Source organism: Palaemon carinicauda, chromosome 17 (assembly GCF_036898095.1).
Source record: "Palaemon carinicauda isolate YSFRI2023 chromosome 17, ASM3689809v2, whole genome shotgun sequence".
Classification (NCBI taxonomy): Eukaryota; Metazoa; Arthropoda; class Malacostraca; order Decapoda; family Palaemonidae; genus Palaemon; species Palaemon carinicauda.
Window position 1 is genome coordinate 59502897 of NC_090741.1, and position 25337 is coordinate 59528233.

At 39.2% G+C, this 25337-nt stretch overlaps 1 protein-coding gene and 1 long non-coding RNA gene across 3 annotated transcripts in view; both read left to right on the forward strand.

Annotated features, from left to right (window-relative positions):
* LOC137656094 (uncharacterized) overlaps nucleotides 1-4062 on the forward strand; it is a 94962-nt gene extending 90900 nt beyond the window's left edge. For both annotated transcript variants that reach the window (XR_011046938.1, XR_011046937.1), the window contains one exon: nucleotides 3815-4062. This is a non-coding gene — a long non-coding RNA (uncharacterized lncRNA). The remainder of the gene's footprint in view (nucleotides 1-3814) is intronic.
* An 8222-nt stretch (nucleotides 4063-12284) lies between these two features.
* Nucleotides 12285-12944, forward strand: LOC137656388 (uncharacterized). The gene has a single exon (XM_068390563.1). The coding sequence runs from the start codon at nucleotides 12285-12287 to the stop codon at nucleotides 12942-12944; it is 660 nt and encodes a 219-aa protein (XP_068246664.1).
* The last annotated feature ends 12393 nt before the right edge of the window (nucleotides 12945-25337 follow it).

Here is a 25337-nt window from a genome sequence, read left to right on the forward strand (position 1 = left end):
CTTGGTTATTCTCTTGTATTCATATGCATTTGTGGACTAGCGTGCTCATCTGTACGCCAGCACCCTCTGGCCCGCAGTAGCGAACTAACATTTTCACCCTCCTAGTGAGGAGTACTCTCCTGTGTGCACATATGCTCCTATGTGCTCACATGGTTTGTTTGTTTGTGCTCTGTTAATATTCAGTGCTTACCTAAAAGGAAAATTAACCTGGGTTTTGTGCAAAAATCGAACTAGAAGATCACCATGGTGTCATTCTCACAAAACCAGAATATCAGATCTACCTTAGCTTTCAGGTGAACTTGTCAGTGGGTCGAGTATTGAAAGCAATATCTAGAAGCATCAGACGACCTACATTGATCACTACTTATGGTAGCTGCTCACCTTTCTTCCTCTCCCTTCCTCTTTCTCCTGGTGCAACAGAAGAATGATGAACTTGCATATAAAGTCAGAGACTACTTTGCCAATATTAGCTTCTTGCTGTGCATCCTCTTTGTCCTCTCTGCTGCTGGCTGCACATCGCTGGACATTATGAACCTACCATGAAAGGCATCATCCTCAGTGATAGCAGCACTCGCTCCACCTTCCAAGTGTGAATCTTGCTTGCATCAACTGCCTTTTACAGTTGATTTCCCCGCATTGAATGTACACCACATGAACTGGTTCTTTGCGCTCTTGTTCGCAAAAGAAACACAAATTTGCATTGAAAAGAGATGGTGCTGAAAGTGAAGCAATGAGCCTTGCTTTCAGCAGAGTATGGTACACCAGTGGCAGCTGCAGAAGAGGGTTATCCTTGTAGTATCACACCTTGGTACATTCTAGGTTACCACTGACATGTCAACCCATAACATCTGTGCCATTTTGCTTTTCTTTCTTTCAGATCGATGACTGGCAGTATATCCTTTGAATCGTCTGCTGATCTGTGGATATTCGACATCTCTATACTGTCATCTTTGATGTACAAACAGGAGGCACTTGTAATATGCTTCTTCTGATGTTTCAGTCTCTAGATCACAAATGTGTCTCTAGACACTGAAAGCACAATTTGAAATCAGTATCTGGTTTTGGTTTCTTATTGGTGCTTGGCTCTTTCATGTGACTGCTTAATGCAATACACCAAATTTAGCTACCCCCTTGGGAGAGTATAGATGTGTATTTTATCATTCTGAAGCCTTAACTATCACGTATAAAAGTCAGATTTGAGTCAATTGGTCATGTTTCTGAAAATCAAAAATTGACATAGGGCCTACTTGTTGGTTTGAGTCAATAGTGGCATAGAAGTTTGTAAAAAAAACCTGGTAATTTTGTCATACAGGTAAACAAGCATTCTGCAATGAAGGCATTGGTAGTTCTGAATGAATATTTGCACAGAAACATTTATATAAACACAATTTAACATTCTGGTACTTCAGACTTTAAAATGAAACTTGCTTATTGCAGTGATTTTGGTCAAATTTGACTTTTCAACTTTGATGCTATGTTTAGGTCATTAGAGCTTAATGAAAAAATGGCTATAATTTTTTCCACTTACCAGCAATGGAAAGAACACATTCATAATGGTCACAAAAAATTAACACAATATCAACGGGAACTCCTGTTTGTTACGTTGCTCCCCCACTAAGAAGAGACTTTATGCACCAGTGGAAGCCAATCCTTCTCTTCGGCTTATTGATAACATCATTGGTAAGACTGGTAGGAGTCTACCATCATCTCAGCTTCTGAGTATGCCAACTTAGAAGTGGCTTCAAGGTCAAGCCTCCAGGTGACATTCCAGACTGTGGTCAGTTGCAGGGGCATGCTTCGCCTCATTTAGGGATCATTCAAAGCTGGAGAACAATAGGTCATTACTGGGCCTGGTAGCCCCCAGTGAAGCAATGAGGAAACAACATACATTTTCTAGTTGTTGGTCATGGTGAAGGATAGAAGATCTCCATCTCCTGGGTTCTCAAATCTAGCCATCCATGTGTACATCCCTTCTTCATCTCATCCCTACAAGGTGACAAGCGAGGACCAGAATGACTTCCATTTCTGTTCTTTTGGGGGGAACACTATGTCTCTTCTTTCTGGGTTTTGTGAAACAATCGTACAAGAAGACCATCATGGTCTCATTCTCACAAAACTAAAATATCAGATCTACCTTAGACTTTCAGATGAACTTGTCAAGTATTGAAAGAAATATCTGGAAGCATCAGACTACCTACACAGACTACTACTTATGATAGCAGGTCAACTGGCAGTGTAGCAAACCTAGTTCCCTCACAGGACAAGAAGCAGCACATATAAGATAGTGATTGCACCCTCAGTGATAATATCTGGCCTTTCTTCCTCTTTCTTTGAGTGCAACAGTTGCACCGTTGTCGTTGAAGTGGATATTGTTGCAGGTAATCTTCACTGCTGGGTAACTTTTCGATTGTAATTAAAATATAAGTGTTCATTCCCCCATCCTTCATCCTTCTATTGAGGGGAAGGATGGATAGTAATGTAATCCTAGTATTTTACTATTGCCTTACATTACAGACATCAAGTTTTTCCATGACTGCCTGTCATTTGACATTACCTAGCCTAATGTCTACAAATTGTGCCCTAGAAAGTGGATTAGAGTCATCATTTTACTCCCTAGAGGTCTGAATGCCTAGAAATGCTGGGGTTTTAGCCAGCCTGTTTGGTGATGGAGACTTCCTCTCACTTAAGAATAAGTTTCCTATTAAAGGACGAAGGTTTGTAACAATGTAGGAAAAAATAAAATTGAAAAAAATATTAGTTTTTCTTACTATTCAAACCTTCAAGTTTAATTTCCCCCCTCATCCACCTCCACAAGTCATAGGTGAAGGTCAAAGTGGCTACTCAGTGTGCTCGTGGGATGGGCAGGGCTTCTCCACCACTCGCCAGTAACTCCCAACACCTCGTTAAAATTTTAACAGCTGAATTCCAGGTAGGCTGAAAACATGCTCCTATTAAAGGACTCAGGGTTGAATTGTTTGGAAAAATACAAATTACTTTTAAAATGTGATACTGTATATATAATTACTAAAAAAACTATCACTATTCAGAATAGTGAAGTACATTAATAACCAAAATTATACAGTAATAACTACTGTGTAGCCATCATGCACTTTTATATACACTATTATAGATTTTTTTTATTACAATAGCAATGACGAGACTGCTTTAAACGAGCCTGCTAAACGAATTGAGAGAGTACCCTAACGGTTTTGGTATAATTATTTCACGGATCTTGGTAAAAAGTGATGTTTTAAAAGTAAATCATTAATGTTTGATAATTTGGTATCCATCGTTTACTGTCACCGTCAAAAAATTCATTAAACACAGGAATAAATTTCTCTCTCTCTCCTCTCATAAGGAATATAGCTTAAGTTAACCTATCTATTTGCAAATTCCATGCAAGGTTGTTTTATTATAAATGGAAAGTACATATATACATAATATTTATTACACTTTGTTGAGGATTAATAATTACTAAGGTGTAAATTGTCAATAAAATTACATTAGTCTCATTTTTTTAGGCACAGCTCTCTCTCTCTCTCACTCTCTCTCTCTCTCTCTCTCTCTCTCTCTCTCTCTCTCTCTCTCTCTCTCTCTCTCTCTCTCTCTCTCTCTCTCGTGGGAAACCTGTCAGGTTTATCCAAGATACTGTAAATTGTCAGGTCCACTGCTTCGAGTGTTTTTTTTTAAATAAATTTTCTCATCCGATTCCCAACATTTGACAATAAAATATTATTTAATGTATGTTTATGAATTAACATAAGTTAGTTATTTAGTTGTTTTATGCTGATAAAATAATTTGATCTTTTTCCAGGTACAAGATTTGAAATTTATATCAGTTTCCAACACAAGATCTTTATTGTGATTTGTAGAATCAGAGACAAAGGCAATGTGAATAAAAAGTTAAAAAGTCTTAGGACAGGAAAGTGGAAGAAAAGAAGCAGAAAAAGAGGTAAAGTAATAATATAAAAAGTTAATACAGCTTTATGCCGTAGGGATTCTGAAATGACCCATTATCAGAGCGTACAGTGCACTATGCGAGGTGCACTTACAACACTACAACTGCACCCTGATCTAAAATGCAAAAATGTCAAATGGACAATCAAAAAGTTTGTTAATAGATCAGAAAGGAATGTTTGATATTTTGTGATCCTGTATATAAATTTATTAACTATGTAGTAATGATATGTACAGCATGTACTGTACTTTGATCATTTGTCATTATGGGTACATTTTTTATTTCTTTATATGCAATTTAGTTTAATTAAATTGGTACTGGAGAATGGATTTGGTAGAGTATAACATTTAAACCAATTTTAGATAATTTTCAGGAGTATTTTATCTGGGCAATTGAACTTTTATCATAGCTTTCAAGTGTATCTTTGAATTTCCTTTTTGTTTGAGCCTTCGTTTATTCCATTTTCTATGATATTCTGGACTTACATACAGATCTTAGTTTTGTACGTCCATATCTACTATATTGAGGCACAGTCCCTCTCCCCCACTTCTCACCCCATGGTTAAACTATCTGAGTCTTTGTTTACCAGCCTCACTGTAACTACGATTTTAAGACGTTTCCCGTCCATGAAACTTAGAAATATGTAGTTACACCTCGGAATGCCATTCATTTTCTTTGTGCCACTTCCTCTCACTTATAGTGTGATGTTGTAATGGTAATGAAACTTTAGCAATGATTTTTTACGTAATTAATTCTTTGAAACTCCCCTTCTGTTCATAGTGCTTCACTCTGAAGCTTGGTGTAATACAGACTTTTTCCTACACATTCAAAAACCTTCGTTCTTTAATGAGAGTATGATTTGAACAAAGGAGTCAGTAATTACCAGCAGGCGGTGGGGAACCCCCACCCCACTGCCGGTTCACCGAGTAGACACTTTGATTTTTGCAGCCAATACGTGCTAATGCACTCTGCATCGTAATCAAAATTTGGGTTAATTTTCTTTTCTTTTTCTTTTCAGAGTATGTGAAGTGCAATAGCAATATAGAAACCAAAAGTAGACATGAGAACCTGCCCTAGTTTTTCTGATCTTAGCTATTAAAGGTGAGGGACCTTCATGAGCAGGTCATCGGTTGCTACCCATTCCTTGTATCCCTCCTGGGCGGACATTATTGCTCATAAGCTTCTCCCTCTGAGGAATGTAGGGAGTGGCCATCCTTCCAGTGTCAGGATAATAACATGAAAAGGAGGAAGTAGTTATTAAGAGTGACTCCTCTCTTTCAGGGTCTTCCTTGAAATTTAGGAAGCCAACCTGACCTATTACTCATACCTCTGGTACCCTACCCTCGGAACATTCCCCATCGTCCTCTGGTGGCAGTTTGAGGAAGGGTAAGTCTTGATCTAACTTCAGGATAAGCTTGTGAGAGGTTAAGTTGACCTGCTTCTACTAGAGAAACTGGTGGACTTCCTTCTTAGAGCATGTCGTTTAAATTCTTTCTAGATGTTGACACCCTGAGGATGCTATGGCCGATTTTGGATTTGGAATGTACTTCCTCGAAGCAGAGATTGATGTCAGCTCACGTAAACGGGTGGCCGCACTAGTTGCCCCTGAGGGCATCACTCTTCTGTGTAAAGACCATGTTGCACTAACGTGACTCTTTTTGGTAGCTGCCTGACCTTTGAAATGTTAGAAGGATGTACTCCCTTCTGCCTTAAGTTCCAAGGAGCTTGCAGATGAACCTTGTTCAGTGCAGAACCATTCATCAACTGAATGGAATAGTTGTTAATTGATGTTTTCTGATGATGTGACACGATCGTCAATCAGAGCTTTCCTGCGGGTAGCAAGAAACTTTGGTTCAGCGCATCGTTGTGCGTGCTTATTCTTTTTCTGGGGAGTCCTATCCTCTGTTCACATACCACTGCCCACGAGATATTGCTTTTAGCAAACATTTACAAGACTTGGTTCTTTTTCCTGTTTCAGCGCGCACGCCTTAGCGCTTGACCTTAAACAGGACAGATGGAATACCAGATCCAATGAACGGCATCTTGTCTATACTGTACTCTCACAAATGCATGCCAAAGTTTGAACAGCTACCTGTTTATAAATTCCCACTTTTTTTGCTGCTTGCGAATGAGCACAAGACTTCTGTCTTTCTCCCAGCACCACATGGTCCTTAACACTTGAGCGCTTGCTAGACTGATCATGCTGTGGCTTGCCAGCACACTCCATCTCGCCCAGCTGCTAAGCACACAACTAGTTTGATATCGCCAATGACCAAAGAACACTAGAGATTGCTTATAGGTAGGATAGAAAAATAATTTAGTTACAGCGAGCTTGCGATCTTACAATCACACTAAATTCTTTTTAGATATACTAAGGGAAACAGAAATATGGGAAATTATTCCAGTATGCTTTCACACCACTGAGGAAGTGCTCTCTCCAGTACTGTTAAGAGACCAGGCAATTTTGTGTCTGACAGACAGATTTATGAGGAGTTTTGTCCCTTGGATTATTGCTCGTTTCCAAACAAGCACTCTGCTATTAAGAAAGTACTTTGGAACAGACAAATAAACTTTCCTGTAGAGTTACGATCCCCGGATAGTTCTTCAACCCGGGCTCAATATAAGAGAGCGCATTCACCAGGAGAATGGTTTCTGGAGTATTTTGGGCTCAGATCCAAGAATTCTCCCCCACATCACAGACAGACACAAGCCCACTCAGAGGCAAAAGTGATCCATAACACCATAACGACGACAAATCACTAATTCTCGACACTCCCCTTCCTCAAAGGGAGCTGGAGAGAGAAAGGAAGGATATCGATGATCTTGGCACTAAGGAGATTCTCTCCTCAATGACCCTCGAGTTGAATTATCTGATGGTAAAGCCAAGAGCTTAGGCTCTGTAAGACTGTTGAAGGACAACTGGGCTATCCCTTCTGTGACACAGGATATGTCCCTGTCCCCCAAGGATATCATGGCAGCCAGTTCAATTCCCAGGGTGAAGAAAGATAACTCTAGGGAAAGGGAACCCTACGAATATTACCCAGGCTCAGTTATGGATTAGGAAAGAGGTTCTGCCAGATGATAGCACTCTCCAGAAAACAGCAATATGTCTCCAACCGGATAAGAAGATTCAATTAACATTGGCCTCCTTGGCAATAAAGATTTAGTTCCCCCATCAACTGAAGCCAAATATCCAGTTTGAATCCAGTTTCCTGAAAGTCTTAGCAATGATAAGACAGTCAATGGACTAGGAGAACCATCTAAGGCCCCAAACGAAGGAAGGAATTTTGTCGATTGAAAGACTATTAGGTACCCCACAGAGTGCATAACCTATTCTGAAACTACCTTGGTCCAAGTTAGCTGAGGAAGCAGATGGGATTGCAGAATGTCATGTCTCAGGCCACAGAAATGCCTTAAAGGCAAGCCAATCCTCAAAGATTTTGCCTTCCACACTTTTTCAGCAGAGGATTTATGCAACTAAAGAGTGCATAACCTATTCTGAAACTACCTTGGTCCAAGTTAGCTGAGGAAGTAGATGGGATTGCAGAATGTCATGTCTCAGGCCACAGAAATGCCTTAAAGGCAAGCCAATCCTCAAAGATTCTGCCTTCCACACTTTTTCAGCAGAGGGTTTATGCAACTAAAGATGCCACCTCTCTTACGCCAGTGGAGGTGGATGGAACAGTTGAGAAGTGGAGATGGTTCAGCCAACTCTTTCTTTCATTGATCCGTGTCCTTCAAAAAAATGACACCAATGACTCATAAGGCAATGACAACGGCTTTGAAATCTGGCCTCAAGGGCAGGGAGCGAGTCAATAGCAGCAACAACTGCCACTTCTTCAAGAAGAGCTTTTGATCCTCCATCTCCTTTTGTTCTTGTTTTGGCCAGAACAGAAGAGGGAAAGGTAGGAGAGGTGCCAGATACTGATGTGAAGGGTAACCCTCCCACTGCAACGAGTAGGGGGATACCTGACAAACTGATGGGCGAGATAGCAGTATCCGAATACAAAAAGAATGGACAGTAGAGATTTTTCATCTTTGGTACTGCATCCCATTCGCTGGCTCTCCCCTCACTCAAGTTCTGAAGGGGTCACCATCCTATCAGACGAATCCACAGGAGGGCCAAATTCTGACATTATTAGTTCAGAAAATCATGGACAAGGATGCCATGCAAGTAGTCCAAAAAATATCTCCTGGATTCTTTAGCAGAAATTTTTTAGTGGAAAAGGCTTCTTTTTTAGGGGGGGGGGGGGGGAGGGAGCGCTATTCTGAAGTGGTTTTTCCAACAAACCCCATTGAAGATGGAGACAAAAAGCACAGTAAGACATGCCACCAAGAATGACTTTGTGATCCCGATAGATCTAAAAGACGTGTACTTTCAGATCCAATTCCACCAGTCACTGAGAAATTTCATCCAATTTTCCCTCAGTTGCAAGGTCTACCAATTCTAAGTGATATACTTCGGATTGGCGACTGCACCTCAGGTATTCACGAGTCTTTTTGCTCATCTCGGAGTAGGCACACTCCAATGGGATCAGGTTTCTTATGTACCTGGATGATTGGTTGGTCCTTCCAAATTCAAAAGAGACAACTCATTTAATATTGGGACAATCTTCTCGCCTTCTGCCTCAATCTGGGGATTGTGGTAAATTGTCCAGCCTTGTACTCCAGAAGACAATTATACACCTAGGAATGTGCATAGATAAGGTGACAGGAAAGGCGTTTCCTTCAGATGACCGGGTTGTCAGACTCTGAAGGATAGCTCACCCGTTCCTCCATCACCAGTATCTTCGTGTCCAACAACGATGGCAACAACGGTCGAGTCATTTGTCATCACTGGATGGCATGAAAATGAACTTGCAATAAATAAGATATGACGAAGATATTTTCTTTTATTCCAGAAATGATGGAAATTTGACTTTCTTTGATCCTATCATCTAGTAATAAATGTTGTAATCTTTCAATTTAGAGGATTCAAATGGTTGTTCCTATAAATAAAACATCTTCAGCGTTTAACAGGTTAGCAGAAACACCTGTTTTGTAATTGTGTACAGTGAACCCTCGCTACTTCGCGGTTCGACCATCGCGGATTCACCACTTCGCGGATTTTTTCCATAACCCATATATATACAGTAATATATATATATATATATGTATGCATGTATTTATGTATATATGTAGGTATGTATATGTGTATATATATAAATATATATATATACACATACACACACACACACACATTATTATTATATATATATATATATATATATATATATATATATATATATATATATATATATATATATCTAAAGTAGGAAGATGTGATGTAGTTCTAAGGGAAAAGTATGGGAAATATGTCTGGGTAATAAGCCAAGCTCTACCTCCAGTTTGTTTCTTCATTATGATCAGAGATAAATGTAAACAAAACATTGGTTGCCATTTTTTATCGTGCTTTTTAGCGTGTTTAGGAAATGCATGATATAAAATCACCTTTAATATTTGTGCCTGTTTTAGTTTAGGGTACTGTAGTACATGCATTAAGTGTTCTGTACATTAAAGGGTAGCTTGTTAACAGAACTACGTACAAGGGAAGGTTTTAAGTCTGAATATACATGTTGAATAAATAGGTAAATATGGTGTCACTACTTCGCGGATTTTCACCTATCGCGGCCGCGACTGGAACCTATCTACCGCGATAAACGAGGGTTCACTGTACCAATTTCGGTGTAAAAATTTCCTTCTACCTTTCCACTCCTAAGGAATGACCAGTTAATTCCAGCAAGCATTTGGCTAAACCATAACCGAATATACCCTTCACAGCCACCTCTTCTGACGAAATCACCGCCACTGCCTCTGTACACCTGTCTTCTTTCACAAGGCCTGGTTCCTTAGGGCAGAAACTATCTTCAAGTTAAAGATCTCATTGTCATCACGAAAAGCTGACACTGTACTCTAAATATCTACCCGAGGACTTCTTTAATCAAAGAGTAGAATGGTTAGCCAACCCAGACCTCACTATCTCATACAAAACACTAAAGGCCCAACAAGTTCATCCTTCTTTATGTCCCTCAAAGCCAGAGAATTTCTGGGCAACGTACAAATGGCAATAGATCAACTGCCCTCACATGTTTACAAGCAACTCAGATGACTACTGTAGTAACAATGCCTGCCACTGACGCCCGACAAGGTAGTAGGTTGGCCAGGGCACCAGCCGCCCGTTGAGATACTACCGCTAGAGAGTTATAGGATCCTTTGACTGGCCAGACAGTACTTCATTGGATCCTTCTCTCTGGTTACGGTTCTTTCCCTTTGCCTACACAGACACTGAATAGCCTGGCCTATTCTTTACAGATTTTCTCCTCTGTCCTCATACACCTGACAACACTGAGATTACCAAACAATTCTTCCTCACTCAAGGGGTTAACTACTGCAATGTAATTATTCAGTGGCTACTTTCCTCTTAGTAAGGGTAGAAGAGACTCTTTAGCTATGGTAAGCAGCTCTTCTAGGAGAAGGACACTCCGAAATCAAACCATTATTCTCTAGTCTGGGGGTAGTGCCATAGCCTCTGTACCATGGTCTTCTACTGTCTTGGGTTAGAGTTCTCTTGCTTGAGGGTACACTCAGGCACACTGTTCTATCTAGTTTCTCTTTCTCTTGTTTTGTTGAAGTTTTTATTGTTTATTTAGGAAATGTTCATTTTAAAGTTGTTACTAATTTTTCCTTGTTTCCTTTCCTCACTGAGCTATTTTCCCTATTGGGGCCCCTGGGCTTATAGCATCCTGCTTTTCCAACTAGGGTTGTAGCTTAGCATTTAATAATAATAATAAAGAGAGACGATGCTAAATCCTCTTGACGAAGTTACCACGAAAATGGTTGCAGAGCCTAATGCATCCACTCAAGGAATTCCTACAAATGGACTAGGTACAGTATACTGTACCGCTCAAGGAATAATAAGCATTTTGCCAATGAATCTCTGGGAGCCATCTGACGCACAAACCTATTAACAACTGCATCCCTTCTCTTGAGGATGCAGTTGCCCCCAGAGAAAGGCACATTGGTGAAACAAGAACTCTAATGCCTTTGCCCTTAAGAACTCAATGCCTTTGCCCTTTACTGCAAAAGTCCTTTCAGCTCAAGTCCAAAAGATTCTCTAGCTCTGCATAGTAAGGGCGACCAGTGATCCAGCCAAGAGCACGCTTACAAGGCTGACATGGAGGCTGTTTCAAAGTTTTAATATTTCGGCTGCCGAAAAACCCGCCAACTGCTGGAAGTTAAGGATGCAACATTGGGATCTAGAAGCAACAAAAAGAACCTGTCAATGGAAGTCTTCCTCCCATTGTACGGTGCTGGAGGGGCTTCACCAAGTTTATTTAATCTTCTGATAACCCCCAGAAAGGACTACTCGTCCAGTTCTGCTGTTGGAACTTCTAAAGGGGCTACCCTGTCAGGTTCTAAGGAATCTACTTCCACAGTGGTGGCCGAGTGGTGCTCGATCATAACTAGAGAAGGAGTATCATTGATTTTAGCCTAGCCCTCTTACCCCGTGGAAGAGCAGCAACATCCTCCAGCTTGATGATGGGACAATGATTCTTGCACTGTTTAGTTATGTCTATCAGTGGTTTCCCCAATTCAGGTGTAGGAATGGGGGTTAAGAGATAGTGACAAAACCTGACCATGACAAATCAACTATTCTGAAGAAGGGTCAAGATTAATTGGGACCAAACAGTACTCCCCCTGAAAACACTCATTATTGGAAGCAGTTGTAATATGTGGATCTAATAGACTCGCTTTAGACACCGATGGAATTGGGGGATTATGAGGTCTAATATACTTGGTCCTTCTCGAAGGACAACCCTGGGGAATGGAGGAAAAGGGTCATGATATCTTATTTCAAAATGTTGCGGAACCATGTTCGCCTTTGTAGGGATTGGGATGCTTCTGCTTCTCTTATGAGACTATCTAGGAGGTGGAGTCCTGGGCCTAAACTGCAACACCTCATCATCCTCCAATAACACAAGTGGAGAAGCACTAGCTACCTTATCTGCCCTTACAGTACGAGGGTGCTCTCTGTGGTAAAAATAAACCTGTTTATATTATCCTGTTGTTCATAAGGAGTGTGATGCATGTACCTTCTTAGTTAACACAAATGTTTATTTATGTTTATGACTGTCTGATAATGTTTGTTTTGTTGTTTGCAGTGTACAACTGCAGTGGAATTGTTAATTGAATAAAACCTTAGTTCTGGATACACCGGGTTTACTTCAATTTATTCAATTAATCAATCCAGTCGCCATGGAACGGCTTCTGCGCCCATCCCGGTTTGATGTGGACCCTGACTGCCCAGGCCGCCAAGGAGTGGACACACTGGCTGAGGACATTTACAAACTTCGTTGAAGCGGTGCAGCTGACTACCCCTACGCTTGACAAACTGGTTCTTCTCACTAACTATGTGGCTCCTAGTGTGTATGACTACATTTCTGAGTGTGAGACTTATGAGAACGCTGAAGAGGTTTTGACATCTTTGTACGTGAAACCGAACAATGAAATATTTGCCAGGCATCTACTTGCCACTCGCAGGCAAAACTCTGGTGAGTCCCTGGATCAGTTCCTGCAGGCACTGAAGCTACTTGCTAAGGACTGTCAATTCAAAAGTGTAACTGCGGAGGAAGCATGTGACAGTTATGTTCGGGATGCCTTCATTAATGGTTTGGTCTCTGGTGCAATACGCCTGCGTCTGTTGGAGAATTTGACACTGAGCTTAAATACTGCTTATGAACAGGCCCGCACTCTAGAAATGGCCCAGAAGCATTCAGCCTCCTACTCTTCAGCAGAACCTGTTAATGCTGCTGTGTCAGCAATGAATCGAGAGGAGGAATCGTTTAGTGCTGAAAATAACAGTGTGTCTGTTTCTGCTGCTACTTCTAGTGCTCGATGTTTTTTTTTGTGGGAACAACCGGCATCCCCGAACTCAGTGTCCTGCTAAGGACGCTGTGTGTTTGAAATGTAAGAAGCAAGGACATTATGCTAAGGTGTGCCGCTCTGTGAAACAGGCGAGTGGGTCTTCTAGCCCAAAATATTCTTCAGCAATGCTAGCTTCTATAGTGGGGGCCTCCCTTAAGTGTCTTGAAAAATCTATAACACCTCTCAAGCTTAATGGTAGCCCTGTCAGTGCCCTTATTGATACTGGGATTTCGGACAGCTGTATGCGTCATAATTTAGTGGACCTAAACAAACTAACTATGTCTCCAGAGCATGGAAAAGTCTCCATGGCTGATGAATCCCTGTCCTCAAACATCTTAGGTCTGTGCAGTGTGGACTTGGAGTTAAAAGGAGAGACTTATCACGGTGTTGAACTCAAGGTGTTACAAAGCTTATGTAGTGATGTGATTCTAGGCCATGACTTCCTGAGGAAACATTCTGGTCTGGAAATGGATTTTGGAGGAGAGAAACCTCCTTTGAAGATATGTTCACTAGGTGTTGTTAAGGTGTCCCCTCCTTTCCTTTTCAAGAACCTGACGCCAGATTGTAGACCAGTGGCTAATAAGTCAAGACTATACTCCTTGAGTGACAAGAAGTTCATTGAAGCGGAGATTGAGCGTATGATGTCGGAAGGAATAATAAGGCCCAGCAATTCTCCTTGGAGAGCTCAAGTGCTGGTAACATCAGGGGAGAATCAGAAAAGGAGGATGGTTGTAGATTACTCTCGTACTATAAACAAGTTCACTGAGCTTGATGCTTACCCCTTGCCAAATATCGACGAGATGGTGAACAACATTGCACGGTACAAGGTGTTCACTACCTTAGATCTGAAAAGTGCATATCATCAGGTTGTAATAAGAGAAGAAGAGAGACCGTACACTGCATTTGAAGCTGGGGGTAAACTTTACGAGTTCAATCGCATTCCATTTGGAGTGAAAAATGGAGTGGCTGCTTTTCAACGTGTGCTTGACGAAATCCTTAAGAAAGAAAAAGTAGGTGGTACATTTGCTTATGTAGACAATGTTGCTGTGTGTGGTGAGACAGAGGAGGAGCATGACCAGAATTTAAGAAGGTTTTTGAAGGTGGCCGAGGAATACAACCTGACTCTAAACCACAGCAAGTGTGACTTCAAAGTCAGAACCATTAAATTACTTGGGTATTCAGTAACGGATGGGGAAATCAAACCCGACCCAGAACGCTTGCAACCACTGTGGAATCTTTCACCCCCAAAGGATGCAGCTTCTCTTCGCATGACCATGGGATTGCTTGCACATTACTCTAGATGGATCCCAAACTTTTCAGAGAAAATCTGCCCTCTCACACAAGCCAATGGTTTTCCTTTATCTACTGAAGCACTGCAAGCTCTCGGGAACTTGAAGAAAGACATTGCTAGTGCTGTGGTAACAGCCATTGATCCCACTTCTCTTTTCACTGTGGAAACGGACGCCTCAGGTCATGCAATAGCAGCTACTCTGACACAGAATAATCGCCCAGTGGCTTTCTTCTCCCGCACTCTCACTCGCAGTGAACAGGGACATTCTGCTGTGGAAAAGGAAGCTTATGCCATAGTGGAGGCATTGAGGAAGTGGAGACACTACTTAATTGGACACCACTTCAAGCTCATCACGGACCAGCGTAGTGTAAAGTTTATGTTTGACTCTAAATCAAACAGTAAAATAAAGAATGACAAAATAGCAAGGTGGAGAGTTGAACTCTCATGTTTTCACTATGATATAGTATACCGTCCAGGAACAGAGAACATACCAGCTGATGCTCTCTCCCGCATCTGTGGTGCCACTACTTCTGATAAACTCCGAGAACTTCATGAAATCCTATGTCACCCAGGAATATCTCGTATGATGCATTTCGTCCGAGGGCGGAATCTACCTTACTCGGTAGAAGAAGTGAAGAAAATTACCACCTCTTGCCAAGTGTGTTTAGAGCTCAAACCTCGATTCTTCAAATACTCGGGACAACTGATCAAAGCAACCCAGCCATTCGAGAGGCTGAACTTAGATTTCAAAGGCCCAGTTACCTCTCAATCTAGAAACAAGTACTTCCTCACGGTTGTGGATGAATTTTCAAGGTTCCCTTTTGTTTTCCCTTGCGCTAATATAACCACTCGAACTGTCATCAGTTGTTTGGTGCAACTATTTGCTTTGTTTGGTATGCCAGCATACATCCACACTGACAGGGGTGCATCTTTCATGTCTGAAGAGCTGAAGGATTTCCTGATGAAGAAAGGTGTAGCTACCAGTCGCACTACACCTTATAACCCTAAAGGGAATGGTCAGGCTGAAAAATATAACGGAATTATATGGAAAACTCTAACATTGGCCCTTAAGACAAGAAACCTTGATGTGTCTCAGTGGGAAACTGTTCTCCCAGATGCTCTCCATTCTATACGCTCCTTGTTGTGCACTTCCACGAACAGTACTCCTCATGAGCGCCTTTTCCTGCATAGTAGAAGGTCCACCACTGGCCAACCGTTGCCTACTTGGCTTATCCAAGGAGGACGTGCTCTCCTGAGACGCCATGTAAGACAGTAAGAACGACCCCTTGGTGGATGAGGTTGAAATCGTAGAGACGAACCCTGAGTATGCTCATGTGAAGCTTTCAGATGGTAGGGCGTCTACGGTTTCATTAAGACATCTTGCTCCTATGGCTAGTGACAACCGAGAAAATACAGATGCTGGGGATCCTGCACCTCAGTCCGAGGTTCTTGAGGAATTGTCAGTTGCGAATGCTCCCCAGGAGATTGCACGCGGTTTCTCCCATGTGGATACTGCTCCTCAGAATGACACTCTTCACGAATCACGTACAGTGCCTCAACAGGTAGCCTCACCTCCTCCACTTCGAAGGTCAGAGAGAGTGAGGCAACCTCCAAAGTACCTTCAGGATTACTCCACGTGAACTTAACTCAGAAGAGAAGAATGTGGTAAAAATAAACCTGTTTATATTATCCTGTTGTTCATAAGGAGTGTGATGCATGTACCTTCTTAGTTAACACAAATGTTTATTTATGTTTATGACTGTCTGATAATGTTTGTTTTGTTGTTTGCAGTGTACAACTGCAGTGGAATTGTTAATTGAATAAAACCTTAGTTCTGGATACACCGGGTTTACTTCACTCTCCTAAACTGCAAATTGATGTACACACCTCTGACTTGTGGTACAGCAGACACGCCACTGGATTGCGGTTTAGCGGATGCTCCACTAATTTGCAGAATGACAGACATGTCTCGCTCTTCTCTGACTAGTATTGAGGCAACCGTATCGATAACTCTCTCTTTGTTGTTGATGATGGCTCGCCACACTACCATGCTGGCGCTTTGACAAACTACTTTTAATTACACTATTTGAGAAGATTTAATCGACATACTACAATCATCCAAAGGCAAACTCAGAGGTGTATACTGTAACCTGAGAACTCACTTTGAGATCCCAGGTCAAGAACAAAAAACTTGTTGTAAGAGTCCAGAGTGCTGAAGGGTGGCGAAATCGATGTCGCTTTTCAGCCGGCATGCTGCATCACTTGGAGCATGCTCAACGACTGGACACAAAGGAGTAGCAAGGGGATCAGCCTCTGATGTAGGATCTCTACCTCACAATGGAGAATCCACATCTAAAGGATCGACCTGGAGAATTACATGGGCACCATCCTTCGTTGGCTGGCCTGGTAGCAAGCCCGATGGCAAAGGTTCAGATGGAAATTTCCGGAGTCAAAAAAGGATATCAAGACTTCATATTCGATAACTCCCCACAAACCGCATAAGAGGATTCTGAGAAGCATCTATGTCCTCTGCACCTTGGACACAAAGGATGAGGCTCAACTTCCTTACAACTCCTATAAGTCCTACACGGACGTCCTTCCACACCTGGACAAGTCCTTATAACACATTTGCTTTACACTCATTCTGAAAAACGAGAGAAAAACAATTACTGCAAGAGCAATGAAACTTCAAAGGTCAACGATGGACATCAGCTCTAGAACAGCCAGAGTCAGAGTGGTTACCCACTTCTAGCCACAGCCTGTTGATACGACACACGGGTAAGTTGCCAGATCCTCAATGATTCTTAATCTTTCGTATCCACTTGCACACCACACCTTAATGATATTAAATGACAAAGGTTTATTTTCACGTAAGAACAAAGAGAATACAGGCCAACAAACCAAGGGACCTTTTTTTCTTCCCATGGAAATACGGGAGCGAGGTTCAAAATTGGGAGCAAGGGTGCATGCTGTTATTAAGCATAGCCATAGTAGTATGCTTATCAAAGACGGCCACACTGGTTGCCTCATATAAGAGAACCGTGTCTTTTCCTGGCGCTCTTTCAAATGAAGAAGGAGCTCTACATGTTTTTACATCCCCGCCGAGACATCGGACATGGAATTCCTTGTCGATACAGGTTTATGAACATAAATCTTCTTGGCCACCCTGAACAAAATATTGAATCTAGCTTTCCCATTTTCCATCTTCCAGAAGAGCCTTGTCTCCCTCTTCAAAAGTAATATAGTTCGATGATCATTCTACCATGTTGCAATCTGTACAGTAGTCATTTCCTTCATTGAGAAGCCTTCAAGTACTTAAATTTCTTGATTCTATCTTCTTTTTCAAAATTTAATAATTTTCTACCTTTTTATGTTCTCCATCATCCTGAATATTCTTTCCCTTTCCTATGATGCGAATCCGATAACTTTCCTCCAGTCTTCTTTCTCCTTCTTGCTGTAGGTCATTTTACGATAATTCACTAAATTGATATTTTTAAGCATTTCCTCAAGTTCCAAAGATTGATCTTGTGTTTGGCTGCAGCTTTAGAGAAAGACCTTCAGACCAATATCAGCTGTGGAAAATGTATAGTATTGAAAAAATTAATGAATGTAAGTCAATATGCTCCTTAAATGTTGAAAATTAAAAATTATGAGCAAAACAATGAAGAGAAAATAAAATTCAAAAAGCTTTTTTTTTTTTGCCTTTATTAGCCATAAGATAAAAACCACATTGGTAGACATTCACAACTGCACAAACTTGGTTCACAGACATGAGGCGTTAGTGTTTAATTGGTACTAGCATTAAACTATTATCTTGCCTACACCGTACTGATACATTTGATACCTGATCAGGATGATAAAATGGAGAGGGAATACCTATTAGCAAGAAATGGCAGCAGGTAACTTTTGTCATATGACAAAATTACATGACATGTAAATATCCATCAATTATTCATGTCTTTGGTCTCTATTGGGTAAGAGAAAAATCAGAACAGTAATGCTATAGGAACATACATATAACAAACTTTCAAAGGTGTTACAGTGAGGAAATATAGTTGGGGGACACCTGAAGTGATTATTAAAGCAATGACACTTATCAAGCTTTCAAAATATTAAAATCTACGAATGAGAAGCATAATATTATGTGAGCAAAAGTGGCCATATACGTTAGGGGAAGCAAACCTGTTTTACAACAGTAGACTTGGATTGTGTTATACCTAAGCAATATAACCAAAATTACAATGATGTACCTATTTACTTTTTTATTTTATCAAAAGACATGTAAGATATAAAAAATAAAGTAATAACAATAATAAATGATGATAAAGATGATGATAATAATAACAATGATAATTCCCCAGCTTCAAGAGAGATCCAGATTTCCTTAACAATCCTATCATCTGTTTTTATCATTTTGAATACTATCTGAGCCAAGAGGGTCACGTTGTAAGCTTGGAATGCCATGTGAGTTAAGCCTGGAATGCCTTGGAATGTCTACTAACTACAAGGGAATGGGAGCCTACGAGATCATTAGTAATCTTGCAACAAACATCATGCTGATAATTTGAAGGTTAAACTGCAGTAAAAGCAGGTAGGTTGGGAAGAAAGGAGGCACCTGGACTACAGCTTTCATAATAATTATAAGTGTTGCATTTACGAGGAGGATATTGTTTATCCTGGAAGCCTTTATCATTTGGCTTGAAGCAAAAGCATCAATAAGAGAATAACATGGCCAAGTTCGCCCACATTTACAAATATAATGGCAAAGTCACTCATCACATCACAGTAAAAATCGCTGGAAAAATATCACAAACCAACAGGTAAAAAAAAATGCAAGCGCAATACTTCAAGTTCAACCAAGAATATTTCAAAAAGGTTGACTCTCAGATTACTACAACCAATCTAAGCGTAAATGCTGAAGACAATACGCAAGGATTCTACCCATCTGTCCAATGTCATTTCCACAACTACTGCCTCGGTGCGCCTTTTGAACTGTTACATACATCTAAGGTATGTATTCCAAAAGGCATACAAAAGGAGTTAATAGCTGCAAAATAGGCATTACAAGATGAGTAGCATAAATGAATCACAAGCATAGATAACAGAGGAGCACACAGGGTTGTGACAAACATCTATAGAGCTTAATATATAACAAAATCAGTCTGGTAGCAAATAATTTTACTGGTAAGAAGTCTTAAAACACTAACCCGGAAATTTTTCTAACAAAATGAATAAAATATGTACACAGGTACATTACACCTTAACAATTTCATCAGCCTGAATAACACACAATTTTACCTGTGGGCAACGTGAACGTAAACAAATCCCTGCATGCTCCATTACAAAGGAAATATAGAACGTTCTTGGCTATAAAATGCAGTCCATACATACTGAAGCAATGAAGATGGGTAATACCCCCATTCAAGTATTTGCTCCTAAATGTATGTGTGTATGTATTCCATCATGTATATCTGCACGTACCGTAAGCAGCTAACACTTACTTTAACACTTCTGTTACTGCAACAGTGTATTCTGTTCATCATACTACTCCATTTTGTCACCAATAGATTTACTCCCAAAAATGTGGTTATAGGCATCTAATGGAGTTTAAATACCATTTTGTAGTTTGTAATAGGTCCCTTACAAGCCAGACAAATGATTGAATTAAGTAATTTTCATTTTATAGTAATGAACAGATACTTATGTAATTAAAATTATTATTGCTCAAACTGACATTACATAATTCAACAAATAAAAACTGAAGGTCTTAATTTTATTTTAAGAATAGATTAAGATTAAAAACACTGTATAGGGATTTGGTAAAAGCTATGTACCAATATCAAAAGCATTACTGAAGTCTGTGAATGATGGGGGAATATTACTAACGAAGTATTCATACACTGTTGTGATAGTAGCAATATTAAAGTAATTATGTACTATTAATATATGTATGAATTTTACAATGCAGCTCAACAAACATTCTCAAGTAGCTGTGATATAAATTATATATATATATATATATATATATATATATATATATATATATATATATATAATTACATACATACATACACACACACTCATACATACACAGGCACACCCATTCATAAATACACACCTATATATGTCTGAATGTAAATGTAAGAACAGTATATATGTCTATCTGTCTTAGCATTTATGTAACCACATAATAAAGAGTTTATGTAATCACATAAATTAAGAACATATCCATGCATATGCTGTACATACATATACACATTATATATATATATATATATATATATATATATATATATATATATATATATATATATATGTACTGTATATATGTGTATTAAAATACATACAAATATATAATTGTAGCAATAAACCCTCTCTTCATTAGAAATCCAACGTGAGTTGAGTATTGGATTACTTTGCATACAGTATATATATATATTGTTGTACTTCACCAACCATCCTTAGAAGCAATAAGGCTTTGCTGCTCTAGAATAAATACTTTATGTCTATAGTAATAGTTGATTACGATCTAAAGTGAAACTAAAATTTGCTCTGAGCAAGCCTTGAACCCACAATGTACGGCAAACATGAGCGCTGTTTTAATTGTATGACCTGCTACAGCCAAGAATCAGACATAGCAAAATTTTCTTTACAACCAAGGCATTGTAACTTTAATATTGAATTGGAACATAGCAATGTTTGTGAGAATGTGTAATGTGTACCCGATGTTATATATAACTACTGTATGCTGTGAGGTAAACTATCAAGCACGATAATCATGAAAAGTACATGTAGCAATTATATACAGTATATAAAAAAAATATGCCCTGCATTAAAACTAACAACCCTTGTCTCTCTTAGAAAAAAAAAAAAATCACTTCTATTGAGTCACTACAGTTCACTAGCAGACTGATGGTGAAATTCTTACATATTCACTTACACTGCAACACATCATACAATACTGTATACGGGTAGCACATATGCTTTGCCACATGAAGTTGAAAACCGCTCTGCCCTCTCACACCCCAGGGACATAGCAAACAAGAAGTAGGCATGTCATCAAAAGTTTAAAGATTCAAATCCAACCCAGAATTGCTACAAAGTTTAGTGCAGTTTACACAAAAAAAAAGTCTTTATTGCTACCATATTTATATATTTATGTTCATACAGTAAATATATATATATACCTCTACATATACTATAGCAAAAACTCCAATTTTAGTGTCCTGTAGGTTCAAAACTTGTGGGTTTTTAGCAATAATATATACTTGTATGCACACTTACACACACACATACATATGTATATATAAATTTTTTTGCAAATACATCATCAACCTACATGTACCATTGTGTATATACACTACATGCATACATACAAACATACACACACGTAAATATACGCGTAAATATACGCACACATATTTAATATGCATATTCAAAAAATCAAGTGAATTTAGGTGAAATACAAAATGCACATTTGTACTACAAGGCAGGTTAGTGCGGACAAGGCCCATATGTCACCACGCCCAATATGTAAATTTAAAGCACTGCCTCTGAAACTCATAACCCATTCATTGAAAATCTATAGGAATTCTTATGAAATGTTTCCTGAGAAGAACCACAAAAACTAAAGACTCGCATTTAAAAAAATATATATAAACGTGTAATCATCATCATATGTTGAAAATAATCTCCTTACAGGGCTTATATTCTTTTAATACCTACCAGAATTCCTTTGACATACGAGAAGAATTATACATTGACTGACATTTTGGAATTATTTTTTTTTAAACAGCATTACTAAAAGGGAATGATATAACTTTACTAATAATCCAACAATTCTCAAATATGTTGAAAAGAATTCTGGCCCTGTAAACAGGAGTTCTAGGGCAGGTAACATATGGCCCAGGGTCTGGTGTGAGTGGCGGCATTACTGCCGTTTAATACTAATGGAAAGAGCCCACCTACTTTTGACACAATACTCAACAGGTAATTATATTTCATCGGACCAAATATTTTACCAAATCATTATCCAAACCAAATATTTATGTACATCAAAAATTAACTATTAATCTGAGGTCAACATTAAAAAAATTAAAATTATAAATACAATACACTTATACCTACATATATACATATATATGGTGTATATACCATACTTATATATACATATAGTATATATATATAATATTTATCTACAAATGAAAGCAAATGCACTGGAACACTTAACAAGCCAAGTCTATAAAAACTTTCCAGGACTCTAAAAAAAATCACATACCGTATATGGAACAAGGATCAGATAAAAACAGCAGCAGATGCCACCACTTCACACTGACCACACCACAACTTTGAGGAATTGACCCAAAGATAGCACACAAGCACAGCAGAAGCCATGGACTTTTGTTACAGACACTATTGAGGAAAGTGAAAATATTGCTTTAGGCACAACCTATTAGCTCCAAACAGCCAAAATTCACAATAAATCCACTTATGGCTCATGACAGATTTGCACACTTACATATCATCCCTGCTGCCTGTCTGTAATGCAACTCCTGGCATCGGCTTTTCTACACCTATATTAGCAGCAACAAAGAATAGTAGTGTACTGGCTTTTGTTAGTTTTAGATAAATATATGAAGCCCATTTTAAAAGTCTTTTGACTATAGCCATTCCTGAACACTTACATTAAATATCAAGTCCCATTTCACTTTGTGAAGTTGCTGCTAACATTGTTCTAGGTGTTTTTTTTTTTCCAATAAGGTTGAATCTTCTATAACATGATGTGGCATATTTTCAGGTAAAACTTTAGCACTTTTGATACTAAATGAACTGCACAACAAAGTTCACTGCCACATGACGTTTTAGATTAAGACAACCTTGATTTGCATGGGATCACTAATCTTTTATAAACTTTGAAAACCCGGTCATTATTCTGGCATTATCAAGAACTATGTCCAACTTACTAATATTGTGCTTAGCATGTTTAAGGCTGAGGTAGTATATATAGTAGAATACCGTGAGCTTTGAACATCAAGCCATAATACTTTATACACACACTGGCATCCCCATGCATGCCTAATAGGAAAAATGGTGCTGACAGGGTGCTTCCTAGAAAACCCACGGGGAAAATTCTTAAATTACAACTGATGGAATGATGTCAAAAGAAGGATATGGCAATATTTAGAATTTCCTGCAAATTAGATATACACTGGATGCAATATTCAGGAAAAATGTTAAAATACAAGGCAAAGTATCAACTAATTTTACCTATTAGGCAAGATAGGGAGAACCATTAATGACAGGATGAAAGTAAAAATGTCCAGAAACCCTCCAGTGATGACAAAAAGACTATACTAATGGAGATATCTCACAAGGCTAAAATCTACAAATGTATTGCTTTCTATCACTTAAGAGATGGAGAGAAAAGTGTGAAGTATTTGGCCAAGTTCACCATAAAAAAATCAAAAACTCTACCTAGCTAAGGAGGGCTATGACAGGATAAATGAGCCATTGAATGCTGTGCCAAGAAATACATGTAAAAAGGTTAGCTTGACAGTAAAAGGGAGAACTACAAGTCGGCAGCTCAAGGCATCTACAGATCAAGCCAATATAGGAGATATGAAGGACATGTCCAAAATATCTTCCTCAGATATGGGCAGAAGCTAGAGCTCCCAATCTCTTAGAGAACTTCCACAGATGTGCAAAATCTCTTTACATTTTCCATCTCTCTCCCCCAGCAATACTTAAGGGTCACATTCTCTGAAGCAGCATAGCATACCATCACACAAAACACTGATAACTAATATATTGTACGTTCACTCATTAGTCCTACCGTGATACGTAACAATGTACGTGATCTTTATGTGTACACCTGCCAATGAAGAACACAAACATAGTACCTCAAAGAAGTGTGTTTACTTTTAGTGTGACCAGTAAAACCACCAAACTTCATTTACAGCACTGATATTTGTTCCTTCATGTAATGGAACAGGGGACAGTCAGAATGATCATGCACAGAGTTTCAAGTACCTCAAAACCTGACACTTCCATTAACCGAGGGAACATCATGCAGTGGGAAGCAAGCTCTACACCTGGCCCAAAAATGACTGATTCTAAACACAGCGAGGAAGGGCACCACCAATGAGACTTGCAGCATCCTCTCACATGAAAGAGAAATTCTGTAGGCTTATTGAAGAGCCGTTACCAATTGCGAAATTGAGTGGAAACAAAAAATAAATTGAACGAGGTTGGCCATTTATCCCAATAACCTGCTGACACATGACCTCTCATGATAATCACACTAGAAACATGATGCTTCTTAAAATTACTGCTCTGGAACTAACCATTACAAATGCCCATCCTTCCAATCTCTAAAGTAGCATGTTAAGATACAAGCACCATTCATATTCCCACATGTGAGAGTTGCTGCTAATTACACTAAATAATGAGGCACATGGTTGTACAAAACACACTTAGTGAACTTACACATATGCTGGAGATGGACGTTCTAACTTCTCAGTCCTTAAATGTATGAAAAATAACTAAGCCACCGCTTAAAACATTGCATTACGTTTCAATACAAGAGGAACCAAGAAATCTTTATGGCTACTCTCATTAAATTCTGAATAAAAGTCTTTTACGGAGTAAAACATTTACAAGACAAAAAATCAAACTGGGCAGCAGATACTAGTTAAGGTTATTCATTGGTATCAACAGCTCAGAAGTCCTGCTCGATAAACATAATACCCAGTAACCAATAACCGAGTCTCATCTAGCCAGCACTGTTCACTGTGTGAGGTGGAAGCATTTGTGGTGAATACAAGGAAGGCAGTGGAACGTGGAAACGGAGTGTGGAATCGTGATAGAAAATGGATGCTTAAACATGAATTATCACAAATATGACTGCCTTAATATTTTACCTCTTATACAAAACATGTATTTTTTTTTCAGATGTGAAACATCTTGGATATGTAACTACATAACCTCCCTAAACTAGAGTTAAAGTGAAAACAAATATAGTATAAGCGATGCAAAAGGTCAAGATTTCAGGTATTGAGGCTGTGAGTTCTTTTTCTTGGCTAATGAGAGAAATATTAACATCAAGAGGAAAATGATTCAAGAGAA